This window comes from Corapipo altera, unplaced genomic scaffold (genome assembly GCF_003945725.1).
Source record: "Corapipo altera isolate COAL_440 unplaced genomic scaffold, ASM394572v1 169, whole genome shotgun sequence".
Classification (NCBI taxonomy): Eukaryota; Metazoa; Chordata; class Aves; order Passeriformes; family Pipridae; genus Corapipo; species Corapipo altera.
Window position 1 is genome coordinate 2,441,900 of NW_020884946.1, and position 20,515 is coordinate 2,462,414.

General features: G+C 49.9%; 1 protein-coding gene across 2 annotated transcripts; it reads left to right on the plus strand.

Moving 5' to 3' along the window:
- The first annotated feature begins 159 nt into the window (after positions 1 to 159).
- Positions 160 to 19,339, plus strand: ERO1A (endoplasmic reticulum oxidoreductase 1 alpha). 2 transcript variants are annotated; one of them, XM_027662615.1, is made up of 16 exons: positions 160 to 290; positions 7,572 to 7,691; positions 8,723 to 8,806; positions 10,227 to 10,265; positions 11,215 to 11,291; positions 11,386 to 11,459; positions 12,148 to 12,268; positions 12,649 to 12,686; positions 13,547 to 13,558; positions 14,708 to 14,734; positions 14,913 to 15,005; positions 16,284 to 16,530; positions 17,395 to 17,464; positions 17,577 to 17,663; positions 17,971 to 18,104; positions 18,937 to 19,339. In XM_027662615.1, exons 1-16 carry the CDS (start codon positions 174 to 176, stop codon positions 18,995 to 18,997), a joined length of 1,401 nt encoding a protein of 466 aa, XP_027518416.1. In that variant the 5' UTR covers positions 160 to 173; the 3' UTR covers positions 18,998 to 19,339. The 2 variants fall into 2 exon arrangements, with proteins under 2 accessions (XP_027518416.1, XP_027518417.1); XM_027662616.1 differs by having other exon boundaries at positions 13,550 to 13,558.
- The last annotated feature ends 1,176 nt before the right edge of the window (positions 19,340 to 20,515 follow it).

Sequence of the window (20,515 nt, forward strand, 5' to 3'; positions counted from 1 at the left end):
GGGGCCCGGCGGTGACTCGGCGGGGCCCGGGGGTGACTCAGGGGTGTCCCCGGGGCTCTCCCGCGGCCGCTCCGTGCCGGGCCGCGCGTCGCCGGCGGGGCCGGGCCCGGGGCGGGGCGGTGGCACCGGGGCGGCTCCTGCGGGCCGGGAGCTGCTGGGGCCGGAGCGGCGAGATGGCGGCGGGAGGAGCCGGCGGGATCCCGCTCCTGCTGCTGGTGGTGCTGGTGGTGGTGCTGGTGGTGCCGGGGGTGCTGCCTCAAGGCGCTGCCGAGCGGCGCTGCTTCTGCCAGGTGGGCGCTGCCGCGGGCACGGGGTGGGCACTGGGGTGGCGCATGAGGGGAGCGGGGACATCCCGGGGGACGCGGTGTCCCGGCGGGAAGTGCCGGGAGTGGAAGGGATGGGAGGGAGATGGATGCACCACGTGGAGTGTTGTGTCCATGGTACGGGAAGGAAATAGAGCTGTTGGAGCGAGTCCAGAGGAGGGCACGGAGATGCTTGGACGGCTGGAGGACCTTTCCTGTGTGGAAAGATTGAGGGAGCTGGGGGTGTTCAGCCCGGAGAAGGCTTCAGGGAGACTTTGGAGACCTTTGCAGTGCCTGAAGGGGCTCCAAGAGAGCTGGAGAGGCACTTGGGACAAGGGCCTGGAGTGACAGGACAAGGAATGGCTTTAAGCTAAGGGACGGTAGATTTAGATTGGATATTAGGAAGAAATTATTGATTGTGAGGGTGGTGAGGCCCTGGCACAGGTTGCCCAGAGAATTTGTGGCTGCCCCATCCCTGGAGGTGTTCAAGGCCAGGCTGGACGGGGCTTGGAGCAACCTGGGCTAGTGGAAGGTGTCCCTGCCCATGGGATATGAGATGATCTTTAATGTCCCTTCCCACCTAAACCAGTCTGGGATTCTATGATTCTCTTTCATGCCTTCTTGACTGTATTAATCTCCCTGCTCCCATAAGGAAAGGGAAGTGCTCCAACTTCAAGAGCATTTCTTCCCCAATCACTCAGGTGCTTCTTTTGGATGTTTCAGGGATGTCTGTTACTCTGATGCCTGGGAGCTGCCTCATCCCCTTTCCTGCAGGTCTGCTTTGCTGTTCTGCCAGCTCAGCTGTCCAGGAGAGAGCTGTCCAGGCTGCAGCAGGCACCTGCCACCCTGCCCTGCCATTGCCAGGGCTCTGCTCCTTGAAGCTTTTCCAGGGTTAATTCCCTTTGTTGGTGTGCCAGGGGTGTTACTGCCGGGCCCAGTGCGCTTGGTGCAGCTTCTGTTAAGGAACAGTAAGGAGAGAACTGGGTGCAGCTGACCAAGCAGCTGGATTTGGGAAGAGATCGCTATGCAGATTCCTCCTGACTTCACCTTGTGCAAGCGAAGTGGCTGCCCCATCCCTGGAAGTGTTCAAGGCCAGGTTGGATTAGGCTTGGATCAACCTGGTCTAGTGGAAGCTGTCCCTGCCCATGGCAGGGGGTTGGAATGAGATGGTCTCTGAGGTCCCTTCCAACCTGAACCATTCCATGATCCTGTGATAAGCACATTTGCAAGATCAAGGAGCGAAAATGTTACAGTGTCTTCAGTACTATTTTTGTTGCCTTTTATAAAAGGAAGTTTTTATGAAGCCTACCCTTTCTGTATTAAAGTTCTAGTGCTTAGATGTGGGTCAGAAATGGAGAGTCGAAAAAGAAGACGAATGGAATTGTGCAGTTGGCTTTGCCTTTGCCTTCTGGGGTGGCTCTTGACACATTCAGCTTCATGTGGAGATGGTAAATACAAGCTTTGTTGATAAAGAATTGAAAGACCTGCGTTTGGAGTCTGTATCTCTGTAGGGTTTTTGCTTGCAGCTTCCTAGTATCAGTGAAGTTTGTCTCCCTAAAGATTGAACTTTGAGTCAGGAGAGTGGAATGGGATAAGGAGTCGTAAGCACTAAATGAACTGGCATTCTGGCATGGCAGTGGCTGGCAGACCCTTTTACTCGGGCAGGAGGAACTGGTGATGTACTTTTTGCACTGTTGGGTTGTTGCAACACACTTGTCCTTTGTGTTGCAGTGTGTGCTTCGGTTTAGCTTTCAGTGCAAGTGTTCAGTTCAAGATTTTTTATTACCTTTAGGAAAGTCTGTTATGTGGGGCAGCATTTCTTTGTAACCACCGACCCTTTTCAATCACACCTGAGGGCTGCCTCATCTTTTTTTATCAAAAATAATCTGCTGATCATCTTGTGCAGAACTGGTCCGGTGGTTTTTATTTGCCACCAAAGAAAATACAGGGCAAGCCTTAAATTATATGTTTTGCCCCCCTCTGTTTAGATACTTGAAGGCCTGGGTTTAGCTTTTGGTTTCCTCCTGTGAATCATCTCTTGGTGTCTCATGAGCTTCTCAGATAGGGAAGCCCTGACATGGGGTGACTGGAAGAGCTCTGACTTGTCCATCAGCCTGTGCTGGGACAGTTGACAAGGGTCACTTCTGAGATATTCCAGGTGCTGACTTCAGCAGGCCATGATTCTGGAATGGGTGTTGCACTCCTGTCTGTCTGCAGCAAGGGCAAAAGCCTCACCTGCCTTTTGTCACTGTTATTTTATCTCACTTACCGGGTTTGCCAACCAGCCCTGAAAGTTTTATTGGAAACATCCATCTGTTGCTAGAAACACTTGGAGTTTCACATGCTGCTTCTGCTTTCCAAGCTCTGGTTAACATCCCAGTATCTGGGTTCCCTCAAACTTTACAGGCAGCTCATCCCCCCCCCAGATATTCCTGTTTGCATCACTGCTTTAGTCAGCCATGAATGTCTTCGGTGTATTCCTGTTAATTATTGCTCATTTGCTGTTTGCAGGCTGATGCAGCTGCATTAAGGATGTGCTGCAGGTGTTTGGCAGACGGGGATTTTGACGAGGTTTCCGGTCTGGCAGAGTGCTGATTCCCTTTGGGAATGTTTTTGTGGGCAGGACACTGTCATTAGGGGTGAGTCTGGGCATGGAGAGTTTCCTTGCCGGTACCTGAACAGACTTTCAAGGTGCTCTTGTGTTCTTGTTGAGTTGGTGTTCACTCAGCAGCCTTCGGGGCAGGAATTCATTCCTAGCACAGTTCCCAGTCTCTGTGGGGTGGCTTCAGAGGGAGCTTTCAGGCCACCAAGTTGATTAGAGGGATGGAGCAGCTCTGCTGTGAGGAAGGGCTGAGAGAATTGGGATTGTTCAGCCTGGAGAAGAGAAGGCTCAGGGGTGACCTGATTGTGGCCTTCCAGTACCCGAAGGGAGCTGACAGGAAAGATGGAGAGGGACTATTTACAAGGGCCTGGAGTGACAGGACAAGGGGGAATGGATTCAAACTGACAGAAGGCAGTGTTAGATGGGATATTGGGAAGAAATCCTTGGCTGTGAGGGTGGGGAGGCCCTGGCACAGGTTGCCCAGAGAAGCTGTGGCTGCCCCTGGATCCCTGGAAGTGTTCCAGGCCAGGACAGGGCTTGGAGCAACCTGGGATAATAGAAGGTGTCCCTGCTCATGGCAAGGGGTTGGAATGAGATGGGATTTAAGGTCCCTTCCAACCTGAACTATTCTGGGATTCTATGACAGCACTTCATCCTCTGTGGTTTAACCTCATCCTGAGGCTTCCATGTGACATTTGCTTCTGTGTGAGTTCTGGAAACCCCAGTCCTTGTTTTCTGGGCAAAATACAGGGGAGAAAGCACTTGGAATGGCATATACTGCTTCCAGGCCAGGTGCTGGGCATGACTGTCCTCACCTGGCTGCCAGCTACTTGCTCCAAGTGGCCTGGTAAGGATGAGAGGGAGGCCTGGCTGGACTGAACGCTGCAGGGAGAGCCAAAAATCAGTTCACAGAATCATAGAATATCCTGAGTTGGAAGGACTCACAAGGATCATCGAAATCCAATTCTTTTGAGCAGGGCAACTGCAAGGAAGCTTCTGAGGGAGCAGGGAAAGCATCTGCTCACCATCAGCCTGGGGCTGGTGTGGCTTGTCCAGAAGAGCAGGCACTGACTGCCAGGGAAGTTGGTACAGGCTAAACCAAACTCCTCAGCCCCTGTGGCATTCCCTTCCCTGTGCCCTGTTGTAGCTGCCAGTGGGAGATGCAGGGAAGAGTTTGCCTTCTTTCCTGCCCGGCTGTGGTGTGAGAGTGAGAAGAAAGCCCCGAATCCAGCACCCAGGGAGTGTTTCTGTGACGCTCGGGGGAGCAGGAAGAGGTGGGAAGAGCAGAATCACAGAAGCCCGGGATGGAGGCAGAGGGAGACGAAGCACAGGGGCCAAACCCAAGGATTGCACAGATCCCGCGTGTGTTGGTGTTCCCGCCCGTGTCACGCACACGAGGTGGGTCCGTCGGCGCTCAGGGATCGGGATCTGCTGTTCCAACAGCTCCAGCCACACACCTTCCTCGGAGCTTACTCAGCACCGCGTCTGTCCCGGCGGCTCCGTTGCATCTCTTCCCGGTGGGAAAACCCAGCCCTGCCCGTCAGCCTCGCGCCAGGATCTCACACCCAGCCAAACCCACGGCCGGGGTGATTCAGTGACGGCAGCGAGCTCTCGGCACATGTTTGGGGCTGGATCAATTCGTGTTGTATCTTAACCCTTCTAATTACTTACCCGTTCTAATTACTCTGCAGGCTGGAGATGTGGGTAAATATTTCCTTTGGAGGGCGGGGAGAGGTGTTTTAAGGCACCACACGTTGTAGGGCATGTTTGACATGTGTTGTAGCTCGGCTACTCTGGCAGCAGGATTTGAAGTCCAAACCAAGTGAGTTTGGCAGAAAAATGGAATCTGGGATGGAAGGTGGGATGGAAGGTGGTCATGGAGCAAGAAGGGACTTCTGGGGTGAAGCCCATACCCTGCCAAGTGGTCTCCCCTGTGTCCTAAAGCAGGTCTGTGCTGTTTGGTGGTGGCATCACTGGGGCTTTCATCTGTGCTCTGAGGAGCTTTGGCTCTTGGTGTTCTTGGTTCTGTCCTCGTGTTCCTTTGGCTGTGAATTTTGGTGGGTTGGGCACACACACAGCCTGGGGAAATTGCCCATTTCTGCACAGCCTGACTGAAATCCTTGGAGGAAGGAGTTTTCCTTAGGATGGGGTTTCCCCAGCACTTCCACAGAAGCACAGAGTCACTGAGGCTGGAAAAGACCTCCAAGATCGTCGAGTCCAACCTGTAACCCATCTCCACCTTGTCACCCAGACCAGAGCACTGAGTGCCACGGCAGGTTGTTCCTTGGACACCTCCACCATCTCACATTCCAATAGCTGACAACCCTTTCCATGAAGAAATTCTTCCTGAGAAGGTTTTGCCCATTGCCCCCACAGGTGTGTTCGTGGTGCCACTGGGGCAGATCATCCCACCAGTGCTTCAATAAACCAAGGAGTGGATCTTTGGAGATCTCCAAAGCATGACCCCCCATCTCGTCCTAAGTATTTTGGGGTCAGCTGCAGTGCTTCACCGTGGATTATTTTCAGGATGAGGATGGTTCTGGCTTGAATTGGTCACTGGGCTGAGCAAAGACAGGCCCAGATGGTTCTTCAGCTGGGGGCTTGGCGGCCGCTCCGATGCTCCTTACAGGGATGTCATTCCCGTGGAGGGAATGTTTGCAGAGCGTGGATACGGAGAGCAGCTGAAGATTATCCACAAATCTTTTTGTAGGCCACTTTTAGACCCAGCCTATGAGCTGCCTGCCTCAAAGGATGCCAAGTTTCCAGGAAATAAAAATGTGGTTGGTTGGTGGTTTGTTGCGGTCTGTTGTTTTGATGTGTTCCTTCTATATATATACACACTTTAGAAACAGCTTTAAATTGGGTAACTGGATTAGCAAATTGCTACTGTTTTTATTTTTACAGGGGTGATTCAGCCTAGTGGAAATCTTAAATCGCTGTTAATCTTCATTAACATGCAAAATGCAGGACAGAATTCAATAAATGTGTGAGGGTGACGCACTGGGCTTCAGTGTAAACACTCCAAATATGAGAAAGCCTCCAAATCATCCCTTAACAAAACTGACCTGTTCCAGTGGAGTAGGGAATTCTGGCTATTTTTTTCCCCCACCTCCCTGTTTCATGTGACTCTGTGCTCCATTTCTGCCTTGCTTCTCACAGCTTCATTTCCACGTGGTAATTCTAGTGGTTTTATTTGAGTTGCTGTGGAGCTCTTGGTGAATTATGAGGAGCTGCTGAGGGAGCTGGGGGGACTCAGCCTGGAGAAAAGGAGGCTCAGGGGGGACCTTCTGGCTCTGCAACTCCCTGACAGGAGGGGGGAGCCGGGGAGAGATTGGGCTCTGCTCCCAGGGAACAAGGGACAGGACAAAGGGAAATGGCCTCAAATTGCACCAGGGGAGGTTTAGGTTGGCTATTAGGGAAAATGTCTTCATGGAAAGAGTTGTCCAGCCCTGCCACAGCTGCCCAGGGCAGGGGTGGATTCACCATCCCTGGAGAGATTTAGAAGCTGTGTGGATGTGGCACTTGGGGACGTGGGTCAGTGGTGACCTTGGCAGTGCTGGGGAACAGTTGGACTCGATCTTTGATGGCTTTTCCAATCTTAATGATTCTATGATTCCCCAAGTGCTCATCGGGGGTGTGGGGGAAACAAAACTGCTTCTGTGTTGTGCAGCTTTGTCATCAGGCAGTGACCAACGTGTCAGGAAGCACAGCTGAATTTGTGCTACTTTTCTGTTTCCTTTTTTTTTTTTTTTTTACTCCAGGGCTTGCACAAACCCTGTTGAGTTGTTCAGGATGATGCAAGAAGGATTGGCTTTCTCCATCAGATTTAGAACAGGTGTTTTCCTGCTAAATGACTCTCTGAGGTCAGGAGGGGGACTGTTGCAATTAATCACAGAATCCCAGAATGGTTTGGGTTGGAAGGGACCTTAAAGCCCATTTCATTCCAACCCCTTGCCATGGGCAGGGACACCTTCTATTATCCCAGGTTGCTCCAAGCCCTGTCCTGGCTTGGAACACTTCCAGGGATCCAGAGGCAGCCACAGCTTCTCTGGGCAACCTGTGCCAGGGCCTCCCCACCCTCACAGCCAAAGATTTCTTCCCAATATCCCATCTAACCCTGCCCTCTGTCAGTTTGAATCCATTCCCCCTTGTCCTGTCACTCCAGGCCCTTCTAAACAGTCTCTCTCCCATCTCTCTTGTGGGCTCCCTTCAGGTACTGGAAGTCCACAATTAGGTCACCCCGACAGGCTGAACATTCCCAGTTCTCCCAGCCTTTCCTCATAGGAGACCTGCTCCATCCCTCTAATCAACTCGGTTCTGATTAAGTCAAATCAGTGGCTGCAGCACAGCTGATGATCCACAAGGACTTTCTTTGAGGGCTCTCAGTGGTGTCATTGTTGCCCAACTGGTCCCTTATGCAAACAGCAGCTCTCACCTGCCTATTATCCTACAGGAACAACCTCCTGAGGCTGATCCAGAGTGGAACCTGAGCTGGCACTCCATGGCCCACAGCTCTTACAGCAGCCATGTCCATTCTGGTTAAACTTAGTTGACTCGCTGGTAAAAGGAAAGAAAACTATGAATTGTTTTATTGCCTGCAGTGTTAAAAAGTAGTGGCCAAGTTGTTCATGTTTGATTGTTTGATTTATTGTATTTTTGTCCCCCAGGTTACTGGTTATTTAGATGACTGCATCTGTGATGTAGAAACCATCGATGCCTTCAACAACTACAAACTTTTTCCTAGACTGAATCAACTCCTGGAAAGTGACTATTTTAGATACTACAAGGTAATTTTCTTATACAAGGATTGTATTGATATGTGTGCTGCTGTCTTTTTTCTTTTTTTTTTTTTTAATCTGCCTTGAACTTATTGCTGATCTTTTTAGAAATCAGGTCCTTACATTTTAACCCTGATCTTTTAAGGTTACAGTCAGTAAGATGGACCCTTCTGTTATGAGAAGAATCTTAAGATGCCTATAAGATGCATGATTTTAAAGATATTTTCTTTCTTATGCATTTTTCTCTCTTAAGAACTTAAGCAGCAGATCAATGAAATGACTTCTTTTGGTGAGCTGTTGCTTAAAAATGTTGATGACTGGAGATCCATAATAAGAGGATTCCCAGTGTCTCCCCACTGACATGGAAAACCTGGGTTTAGTTCCCAGACATTCAAGTTCTGATGGAAGTCAGTGTCCTTTTCCCTCCCAGTGTTGGGATTTGTAACAGAAACACTAAGATTGATCTGAATAAAGCACAGAACCATGGAATCCTGGAATGGTTTAGGTTGGAAGGGATCTTAAAGCCCATTTCATTCCAACCCCCTGCCATGGGCAGGGACACCTTCCACTAGCCCAGGTTGCTCCAAGCCCTGTCCAGCCTGGCCTGGAACACTTCCAGGGATCCAGGGGCAGCCACAGCTTCTCTGGGCAACCTGTGCCAGGGCCTCACCACCCTCCCAGCCAGGAATTTCTTCCCAATATCCCATCTAACCCTGCCCTCTGGCAGTGGGAAGCCACTGCCCCATGTCCTGTCACTCCAGGCCCTTGTCCCAAGTCCCTCTCCAGCTCTCTTGGAGCCCCTTTAGGCACTGGAAGGGGCTCTAAGGTCTCCCTGGAAGCCTCCCTTTCTCCGGGTGAACACCCCCAGCTCTCCCAGCCCATCCCAGAGCAGAGGGGCTCCAGCCCTCAGAGCATTTTGGAATGATGGAAATGCCTGTGTGGGAAAGCACGCTGGGCATCTGTGTTGGAAAACTGTGGAGTGGAAGGTTGGCTTGGTTGCCTGGAGGAGATGAGGAATAGGATTGATATATCATTTGCAGGTAAACCTGAAGAAACCTTGTCCTTTCTGGGATGACAACAGTCACTGTGGAATGAGGGACTGTGCTGTCCAGCCCTGCCCCTCTGTAAGTACCAAATACATTCTTTTACATCCATTTTTCTCTTTTTTTTTTTTTTTTTTTTGTGCAGACCAAGAGGGAGCAGCAGATAAGTGACCTAATCTTGTTATCACAATTATAGCAAAACCAGGGCTCTGATGGAGCTTTCCTGGGTGCAGCAATACTGGTGTCCATCAGAAAGGCCAAAATATTAAATTCTGGAAATTTCAAGACAGGCTGGGCTCGTAATAGTTGACCCTAAACTTTTCCTCTTTTAGTTTTTCCATAAGTAAGATGGTTTTGGGGCAAACCCACTGTTGTTTTTGTGTTCATTGCCAGGATTTCACCCTGTTGGCCCATGAGCTGCTCTGGGATTTAGTTTTGGCTTTCCAGCCCTTTCCAGCCCTCTCTTTTTATGTGAAATGGCCCTTTGGGAGTCCTCTGGTTCCCAGTACACTCTTCTCCCTGTAGCCTGGCTAAAAGGGTTTTGTTTCCTGAGCTAGAAGAAAACATCTTGACTGCAGATGTCTTCCCCAAAAGAAGGGGATGAGAAGGTGAGGGAATCCCAGCTTGGTGGCTGGTTGATAGAGGTGGTGAAATGCCCCCAGCCCAGGGGTTGGCAGCCAGCACAGACTGTCTTACCCCCTCATTCTTGAGTCCTAAAATGGAATGATGATTTTTTTTTCCCCCCCTTCAAAATAATCCTAGATGTTCTTTAAATACCTTTTTGTTCTTCTTTAAAAAAAATCTATTTCTGGTAATGGTTATGACCAGTGGGATGGAGTTATGTTACAATTAACTAAGTATTAGCTAGAAGTTGTTCTTATTTTAAGAACTGACTGCCACTGCTGCTCTTAATTATTTGCATTTGGGTCCGTTTCATTCCAAAAGCAACAAAAATAACTCTTATTGCCTCATTTTTCTCTTCCTGTGCTCCTGGCCATCACAGTATTATCTCCTGTGTCATGAAAGTGGCTTTATTGCCTTCCTGCTCATGGAGGAAATGGAAGTTGAGGGGAATTGCCATTCCATGTTGGAGTGGTAAGAGGGACGTTTTGGAATGACGTGTGTCAGGGGCTGGTGGATGCAATGTCTGAGGAGGCACTTGGGCTCCTGCCAGGAAGGTGATGCCAGAATCAGCTGATCAGAGGCAATTCCAGCTCCCCTGGAGTTTATATTGGCTTTCCCAACCTTGCACTTGGATAAACAAAGCAGAATCTGACGTAGCAGCCTCTGGGGAGGAGGGATCTTGGAAAAAATCGAAATAAACCACTAAGAATGTTGCTTCACCTTAGTCTGGGGAGGGGTGAGGAGTTGGACATGTTGTAAACTGGGCTTACACCTTCTCACTCCTAGAAACTGGGGTCACCTCTCTAACCTTCCCCAAGATGAGGCTGAAGTGCCTCGTGAGCCCCACACGTGGCACATGCTCCGTTTTGTCTTTCAGGATGAAGTCCCTGATGGAATCAGATCCGGAAGTTACAAGGTGGGTCTGTCTCTGGGCGTAAAGTGATGCAGCTTGTAGGTCCAGTTCTGTGCCATGGGATTGGTAAGGCTGGAAAAGACCTTTGAGATCACCAAGTCCAACCATCAACCCACCACCACCGTCGTCCACCCTTAAACCATGTCCCCAAGTGCCACATCCACGTGTTTTTTGAACACTTCTAGGGATGGTGACTCTACTACTGCCCTGAGCAGCCTGTTCCAGTGATGGACAACCATTTCCATGAAGAAATCTTCCCAATATCCAATCTAAACTTCCCCTGGTTCAGCTTGAGGCCGTTCCATCTCCTCCTGTCCCTTGTTCCATGGAAGCAGAGCCTGAACCCCCCCCGGCTCCCCCTTTGTGTCAGGGGGTTGCAGAGCCAGAAGGTCCCCCCTGAGCCTCCTTTTCTCCAGGCTGAGCCCCCCCAGCTCCCTCAGCTGCTCCTCCAGCCCCTTCCCCAGTTCCGTTTTCTTCCCTGGACACGCTCTGGCCCCTCAATGTCTTTCTTGTTGTGAGGGGCCCAAAACTGATCCAGGATTTGTGGTGCCTCACCAGTGCCCAGAACTGGGTTTGGGAAGGGTCAGTGTTTGTCAGGACGCTCTTTGGCTAAATTTTTACCCTCTTCAAGTGTTTGGGGTGCTACAGAGACTCTGAGGTGGCTGTCCTGGAGTCAGGTATTCCTGACATCTCTCCAAGGGCACATGTCACCACAAAATGCTCCTGTGGCAGTGCCAGAGGCTGCCCTGAGTCCCTGCAAGACTCATCACCGTTGCATAAGCCTCTGGATATCTGCAGACATCCCGTGGAAAAACAGGGTGGGGTGAATCATAAAAGTGTTCCTGGTGCTTAACCTGGTTAGTGCATTAAAGGCAGAATTATAACAGCAAAAAAAAAAAAAAATTCCTTTTTAATCCTCATCCCTCCCCACCCCTTTTTCTTTTCAACCCAGTATTCGGAAGAAGCCAATAACCGCGATGGGGAGTGTGAGGAAGCCGAGAGACTCGGAGCCGTCGATGACTCTTTGAGGTTTGACTTCTTCTTCCACAATCCTTCCTTGTCCTTGAAGGACACCTGGGATCAGTGCTCTCCCTGATGGTCTTTTTCCACGTGTTTTTTGCAGCACAGAGACCCGGGAAGCAGTGCTCCAGTGGACACGGCACGATGACTCCTCGGAGAGCTTCTGTGAGGCTGATGGTACGGGGACGTGCTGGAGCTGGAAAGTCTTGGGATGGGGTTTTAAGCACTTCTGCAGAAGTCAGAATCATGGAATCGTATGGTGTCCGTTGGAAGGGACCTTAAAGCCCAGCTCATTCACCCCCTGCCGTGGGCAGGGACACCTTCCACTAGACCAGGTTGCTCCAAGCCCCGTTCACCCTGGCCTTGGACACTTCCAGGGATCCAGGGGCAGCCACAGCTTCTCTGGGCAACCTGTGCCAGGGCCTCCTCACCCTCACAACCAGGAATTTCTCCCTAATATCCCATCTAACCCTTCCCTCTGTCAGTTTGAAGCCATTCTCTCTTGTCCCATCCCTACAGTTCCTGATGCAGAGCCCCTCTCCAGCTTCCTTGTGGCCCCCTCCACATCTTGGAATGTTGCTCTGATGTCTCCAACACAATCTTCTTCAGGCTAAACAGCCCCAGCTTCCATGCCAATGTGTGGTATTCCAACAAGCCTGGAGCATAAATAACATTTCTGCTCTTTTCCATCCCCCATTTCCTTTAATATTTTGAAAGCAATATGCGAATATTCCTGATAAAGCTTCATTAGTGCTCAGGGCCTTGTGTTTGGCAAGTTAGGGAAGAGGTGGCTGGATCAGCCTTGGAAAATGTCATTTTCCCTTCACAAGTTCCTTGTCACTGACCCAGCACTGCCCTTTCACAGACATCTACTCTCCTGATGCCGAGTATGTGGATTTACTCCTGAACCCGGAACGCTACACGGGCTACAAGGGGCCGGACGCCTGGAAAATCTGGAACAGCATTTATGAGGAAAACTGCTTCAAGTAGGTGCTTTGGGAGACAAGTTCCACGAGCCTGATTCCTGCAGAGGGGCAGGAATTAATCCCCATCCTCCTGTGCCTGTGCAGGGAGGGCTGTCAGTGCTCGTGTGGCCACCCCCTGAGTGCCTCATGTTACACCATGTTTTCCTGCCTGTTTTTTTTCTAAAAAAAAGAAGAAAACCCCACCAAAAACCCCCCACAGAAATTCACATTCTGCTCTTTCCTTTCCCTGCCTTAGCAAAGCTGAAGCACAGAAAGGGTTTTTTAGATCCCCTCAGGCTGTTTGACTGCAGAAGTAGCTACTTCTGCTCTGTGTCTGCACAGCAAGGGGACAGCAACTTATTTACATGTCTTATTTAAATGATATCTTTTCCCCCTCTTAGGCCTCAGAATGTAAAAAGACCTTTGGCATCTGGTAGAGGTGAGTCACTTATTTATCTCGCTAAGTGGGTTAGTAGTGAACTGATCCCAGCTCCAGGAGCAGCAAATGCCCTCTGAGCTGCTTCTCTTACTGGATGAGAAATATTTTGTAGCTCTTGGTTAAGTGTAGAGTTTTATGGCACCTGGAAGTGGGTTTTTCTAGCATCCATCATGGAGAAAGGGTGTCTGACCCTCCACTCCTGGAAGAAATGTGAGTTTTGGAGGGACAAAGAAGCAGGGCTGGCCCCTGAGCTCTCCCTGGTTTCTGTACTTGGCAATGCCAAACCATCTGTGACAGACTGAGATGAGAACCTGGCTGGGATCCTCCATGGAAACCAGGGAGAGAATCTCTGCCCTAGACTCAAGGCTGGACAGTGTAAATGGCAGTAGGAAAGGCATTTGGAAGCATGAGAATATCATCAACCTCACTCCTCATTCGTGTGACCTGAACACCTCCAGCAGTACCCTCTGCCATAATCCCTTTGTTTTTCCCCGAACTATGGAGGTGCTTTTTCCCCTCCTTTGACCCTGGTGCAAAGGATTGGCTCTTCAGGAGCAAGACTGCTGAAGGAAGTGTGCAGTGTCCTTGGAAATATCAGGTTTTACTTCCTTTGCAAACATTGATCCCTCCTGCACTGCTCAGGTTACTCAGCACCGTTGCTCATCCAGTGTCTTCACTGCTGCACTTGGAGTTTTCTGTGTTCAGAACATTCCTAAACCTCCCTGGAGAGGCTCCTTCTCTTGTCAGAGCAGATTAACAGAGCAGAGCTTGTGCTTTGGAGTTTAATTTTGGTCGTGTTTAATTTTTTTATCCTCTTTTTCTCTCTCTCTCTCCACCACTTGTGCTTTTTTTTCCACCAGGAGACGACGGAGGTGAGTGGCCCTGTTTGCTTTTACTGATAACAGAAACAGATGTGTCTCTCTTGTGCTCTCCTGAGCTGTGCCATTAGATACTGCAAAAACATTAATCAGGCAAACCAATAATTGGAGAGTTATAGAATAATGGAAAATCCTGAGTGGGATCACAAGGATCATCCAGTCCAGCCTCTGGCCCTGCACAGACACCCCAACAATCCCACCCTGTCCCTGAGAGCGTTGTCCAAAAGCTCCTTGAGCTCTGGCAGCCTTGGGGCCATGACCACTGCCCTGGGGAGCCTGTTCAGTTCCCAAACACCCTCTGGGGGAAGAACCTTTTCCTGAGATCCAGCCTAAACCTCCCCTGACACAGCTCCAGCCTTTCCTTGGGGTCTTGTCACTGGTGACAGAGAGAAGAGGACTCTGAGTAGTTCCCTCTGAGCTCCCTGTCCCAGGTCATCCTCATGGGAAGGTTTTAAAAAGTCCACCAGCAGTGTTTTAAGAGCACAAGTCCTGTTTGATGTCAGTCACTGAAGTGTGGGAAGCCTTCAGGAACGGGATTTGTGCTGTGGGGGTTTTTTTTCAGTGCTTATTGCTGAGAAAGCTTGGAGAAGACTCAGAATCCCAACAGCCCCTGCCAGCTTACAGGAGCTGGGTGCCCAACTCCCTGAGACCCTGGGAAGGGCTGTTCCCTGGAGCTCTCCATGCTCCACAGCATCTTCTTGTCTCCAAATCATCCCCAAATCATTTTATGCTCCCCAGATTACTTCCAAATATGTAGCAGAAACCCTGACTTGTGTGATTGTACACACTTGGTTGCACTCTGTGGTTTTTTTGGTTGGTTGGTTTGTTTGTTTTACAAAAATATCCCTCTCCCCACTCTGCCCCGAAGAGGAAAGCAATCCATGATCCTTATTTTTCCCAACTGTTCTGCCCCCCAGCCCCTGGGGAAAGCCCACGTGCTGTGTTGAGCTGCTGCCACGCCATGTTAGAGAGGCAGCACTCAGAGGGGTGGGCAGGGAAACCATTTTCATGCTCTTTTAATGCTTCTTTCCCTGTTTCTGCCGACTGGAGTGGGCAGAGGTCCTCTGGGAGCAGCCTTGGAGGTGGTTTCAGGGCATCAGGGCTGTACCCTCAGGCTGATGTGTGTTTTCCTTTCTCTTCCAGGGCACACGTTTTACAAGTGGCTGAAAGGTAATCCTGGGTCTAAACTTGGTTGGTCTTCCTGGGATGGACACAAACTGGCCAGGGAGTGGTGGTGGTGGGGTTGATGGCCACACTCAGTGAGATTAAATTCCTGCCTCACAGCCCGGAGAAGAAAATCCAGCAGATGCTTTCAGTGTCTTAAAGGGCCCATTTCTTCTCCTTGCAGGTGTCTGTGTGGAGAAACGAGCTTTCTACAGGCTCATCTCTGGTCTCCACGCCAGCATCAACATCCACCTCAGTGCCAGGTACCTCCTACAAGGTAAATGCACCTTCCTGCCCCAGCCCTCCTGCCTCAGTCCCTAAATGCTCTTAGGAGCCCCTTCCAGCAGGATTTGGGCCTCCTGTGCTCTTCTCTTCCCTCCCTCAGCACCCAGGTTGTGTAACAGGATTAGGAATGTGGTTGCCACATGCCTTCAGGTCTGGACCGTGCTCTGTACCAGGGCTTCCAGCACATATTCCTTCTGTTCTTGCTCCAAGGTTGCTTTGGAGTGGGTTTCTAACTTGTGCATCTGGGCTATCCCTTCCTAGCCTGGTTTTACAATGGCCAGTTCAGCAATAACCTCCCCTGGGCTTTGAAATGCTTGGCTGGGCTTTGCCAAGACCCTTGATCCATTTCCACCTGCCATTTCCATTTCCTTTCCGTGCTTTGGTCCATAAGTAGCTACCTGAGGAATCCAAATCTCAGCCCTGGGGTTGAAAATCAAGGTGATAGCTGTTGGAATTTCGGGTAAGTCACTTAGATTTAAGTAAATAATTATACTTAAGTCTCTGCAGCCCACAGGGGCCTCACCTTGATGTGAGTTAGACCACACTGGAGTTGGGAAATGGAATAACAGGGAAACATCAAAGAGATGAACTGGGATTATGACATCAGCTTGATAAGACTATTACATCTTCCACTACATACTTTGTATAATCTTAAGTAGACAATAGGATGAGCAACAGAAATATCCTTTGTGGGCTTGATAGTGGAAAACAGAGGCCAGTCTCCTCTGATCCTTGGATGCTTCTGTTCTCTTGCTTTTCCATATCATCAGGAATTCTCTTAAGGTTTCCCTGATCATTAGGAAGACTCAGGAACCTCCTGAGAAAGGTCTGCAGGAGCTCTGTGTTTGTTGGGGTTTGAACTGGCTTAAAATTATGCCTCTCCTGAAAAATGTTCAGGAAGAATTTCTTCATGGAAAGGGTTGTCAGGCATTGGAATGGGTTGCCCAGGGAAGTGGTGGAGTCACCATCCCTTGAGGTGTTCAAGGAAAGACTGGATGTGACACTCAGTGCTCTGGTCTGGGCAACAAGGTGGTGTTTGATCAAAGTTTGGACTCAATAATCTCAGAGGTCTTTTTCCCACCTAAATGAATGGTTAAACTTTGAACCATTTATGAATGAATTTGGGTCAGTGAAAGGGTTGTGACTCAGGAAAACTTGGATCTCCCTGGCTGGAATCACATTTCACCATTGAGCTTGTGCACATGGGAGGAGTTGAACCAGAACTAAACCCACCCACCTCATGTCTCTGGGGTTTCCTTCTCTCTCTCAGATACCTGGTCAGAGAAGAGATGGGGCCCCAACGTCACCGAGTTCCAGCAGAGGTTTGATGAAGTTCTCACCAGAGGGGAAGGTCCCAGAAGGCTCAAGAACCTCTATTTTCTCTACCTGATCGAGCTGAGGGCCCTCTCCAAAGTGCTGCCCTTCTTTGAGCGCCCGGGGTTCCAGCTGTACACGGGGAATGAAAGCCAGGATGCGGAAATGAAAGACCTGCTGCTGGAAATTCTCCACCTGGCCAAGTAATTACACTTGGGACCTGGGGACGGTGGCTGTGGAAACCCTGGGATGTCTTGAGTGTGATTGTCACATAAAGCTCTTAGAAAGGCAGGTTTTGGGTTCCTTCCTGGAGTGATTTGTGCAGTAGGAGCATAGAATCATGGAATGGTTTGGGTTGGAAGGGACCTTTTAAAGGTCATCTAGTCCAACCCCCCTGTAAGGAGCAGGGACATTGTACCAGTAGTGTAGTTTTGGTGGGAGAACATTAATATCTGTATGCAAATAACAACATTTGGGTGATTAGTCCCACAGTTTAATTAGTCACAGGGTTTAATAGTCTTGGGTGCATTTTGGATTGAGCAGAATTGAATTTAATCACTGCCTATGTGCCAGCCCTAAAATTGACCACCTTTGTGACTCATCTGTGGGATACCAGTCCTGGCTTTTTGACTAGAAAAACATCCTAAATGTGTTGGTAACAGAGGTTTGGGCTAGTGGATGGAATTTGGAGTAAGAGTATCTGGAGATACCAGAACCAGGAAGAAATGGGTGTCTCCTGTTGTGATCAATGTTTGAATTTATCTGGTCACACTCCTGTGCTTGTGTCTGTTGGAAAACAGGCTGAAATTGCTTCCAAACCATTGAGCAATTGCTGGAAATGTCTCCAAGGTGAGATGCCAGCTCAGATTGAAAGAGGTAGTAGAATCCCAGGATGGTTTGGGTTGGAAGGGACCTCGAAGATCATCTCATTCCAACCCCCTTTGGGGTTGGGTCCAAGATTAGAATGTCCAGCGGCTCACACTTCTGTTTTATCCACACACCTGACCAGGACTTCAGCCATCCAAACCTCCTGAGCAGAAATAAAACTCTCTTTCATTCCCTCCCAGGTCTTTCCCGCTGCATTTCGATGAAAACTCCTTCTTTGCAGGGAACAAAAAGGAAGCTGCTAAACTCAAGGTAATTGCTGCTTTCAGGAAGCTTTTTCCCTAACTCTGAAGTCCAGGATTAATTGGGATTAATGCAGGGATTAGGGCATAACAATGATCAACGTGGATGTCTTTTCCCCCAGGAGGAATTTAGGCTGCACTTCAAGAATATTTCCAAGATCATGGACTGTGTTGGCTGCTTCAAATGTCGGCTGTGGGGGAAGTTGCAGGTAAGATTTGTCACCAGCCTGTCTGGAAGCTCCTGGTGATGGGACTCATGTGTGGAGGTGGTTCTTGGATACCCAGATACAGCTCAGGGCTGCTTGATTCCTTACCTGTCCAGCTGCCTGTGGCCTTTGCAGCTAGAAACTGGGATAACCTGCTGCTCCCCAGGAGAGGGGAGGGGGTGCAGAGCCTCTGGGTTGAGTGAAATCCTCTTACCCTGTTAAGATGATATTGCAGAGATGGAGAACTAAACTTGAATCAGGCCCTGGGTGTCTCCCTGCTGTTAAATGATCCCATTTGATCCCTGCACAGACACAGGGCTTGGGAACAGCCCTGAAGATCCTCTTCTCTGAGAACCTCATTGAAAAGATACCCGAGAGTGGCCCTTCCTATGGATTCCAGCTGACCAGACAGGAAATTGTGGCCTTATTTAATGCCTTTGGAAGGTGAGTTTGAGGCTTTTCCCTCTACTTTTACACAGACTGCTGTGTTACATCCCATTTCAGCTCTAACAGTCAGTTCTTCTCAGCAATTTTGGGGGTGACTCTTGCTCTTATCATGCTGTCTCAGATACCAGATGTTGTTCATATGGACTGCAGCAGTTGGAAAAATTTCAAGCAACTTTATACTCTATTTTTCTGTAAGGAATTAAAGGAAGCATTTGTGTTAAGATACAAAGAATTTGGTAATTTTTTAAGGAACTGTGTGACTGTCCTCAGAGCACGTTGTCCCAGACAAGGGCTGCTCTCCTTAGAGCTCTTCTTCCACCAGTTCATTCCCAGATCCATTTGCCATGACTGCATTTAACAGGAATCCATCAGTCCAGCCCCTGTGGAGAGCTGGATGAGGAGTTTTTGGCAGAAAAGGAGGATAACAAGGCCTTTACGAGGGGATTTCAGGATGCTCTGGTTGTGCATTAGCACTTTGTGGTGTTGACAGACCTGGAGTTTCTGGCAAACAATATTGCCAGGAGAACCCAGGACCTGCCTGTGCAGCTTGGAATGTTCCAGTCTGTTTCTTGACCTGTCCTTAATGTGCTTGATCACTGCTGTAACATCCTGTTCCACTGGGATTCCCAGTGTTTGCTTTAAAAAGCGGCTGTGAAATTAGTGAAGGGCCTGGTTGGAACCAGAACCTAATTTAGCTGGAATTCTAAATTCTCTCTTCCCGAGAAGCTGCTTGAAGCCTTGCTTGTTGCAGCCCCTTTCTCTCAGATATTAAATAATTCATCATGTGAATGTTGCTGTAACGTTTCCCTTTTGCTTTCCTTGCACACAGGGTTTCAACCAGCGTGAAAGAACTGGAAAACTTCAGGAATATCTTGCAAAACATGCGGTGAATTCCACGGAGAGAGAGAGACTTATGGACAAACACCATTGTTGCATCACACTCCAACTTACACCATGAAAACCACTTGCTGGGCCTCCTGTTCCCAGCTGATTGTCTGTAACCTGCTGATGAGGGATTTTGTACAAGGGAAGGAAAAAAAAAGCTATTTTTTTTTTTTGTATAAAAGTTGGGGACCGTCTGTAAATTGTATTTTATATATTGGAAGATCATTTGGAATAACTCCTCGAAATGTTGCTGTGCTATTTGGATGGATCAGACCCATATTGCTTTGCCTTCAGAAGCTGGAGGCGGGGCAAGAACCGTGCCATTGAATAAATTTGGGGGGAAATTCCTTGTCTGCTCCGTGATTCCAACCAGCCTCTCACTTCCAGTGTGTCCACACGAACTTCCTGCTGCTGCAAAAAAAAAAAAAATCACTTCAAGGGATTGTAGGAGCTGCTGCTGTCCCAAGGTGACTTCGTTTTCCTGATGGTCCTTTCTGCCCCCACTGAAGGCTTGGGAAGATGAACCAAGAAGGATCACCCTGGAGGAACCCCAATAATGGCTTTCGGCACCTGGAGGCTCCCCCTCCTCATTCAGGGAAAGGAGAGCCCAACCATCAGCTGTATCCTACAGTTCATGGGGCAGCAGCTGCTGCCAGGACCCCAGTTCCTGGCCTTCCTGCCCCTCCCAGCTTGTGCAAGCGGGTTTGGCCTCTTTTGGGATCAGCTCCCTGGGGGATGGTATCCGGGTAGGGCTAAAACGGGAAAGGACGTGCCCACCCTGGGGCTGCTGCTCCTCAGAGATGGCACAGAATGAGGCACAGGGAATTCTGCTGCTCCAAGGACAAGCAGTGGGACAGGGCTGCTGGGACAGAGCAGAGGGTCCCTCCTGGGGAGGGCACAGCCCTTGGATCCCCCGCAGCCATAAGGGGTGACTCCCTGTTCCTGCTTCCAGCTGGGTCCCACAGGGATGGAGCCAGCCCAGATTACACCATCCAGTGCTGCAACAGGGGCAAAGGACAGACTTGGGGGGGATGGGGGGGGGCAGTGCTGCTGGAAAATAGATCCCCCCAGCCTGGATCTGTGTGGCAGCCCCACGTTTTCCATCCTGAGCTCCCAAAAGGCTGGAAGGACAGGAGGAGGCAGCGTGTGCTCCAGCAGAGCCACTGCTGTTTGCCCTGAGCTCAAGGCCACACAGATAAACCTGTGCAGGGAATAAGGGAAGCTCCAGGGAGGAAGCTGGGGGTTTCAGCTCCTCCACAGCTCCCTCCTGCTGGGGCTGGGAGGATGCAGGTCCTGGGAAAGGACAAAGCACAGCCCATGGCCAGATGTGTCTCCTGACCGGCCCTGGGAGGTGATTTGAGCATGTTGTACCTCACGAGCTGGAGACACAGGGAATATAGAATTCCCTGAGTTGGAAGGGATCCACAAGGATCATTGATCCAACTCCTGGCCCTGCACAGGACACCCCAACACTCCCACCTTGTCCCTAAGAGTGTTGTCCAAAGCCTCCTGGAGCTCTGGCA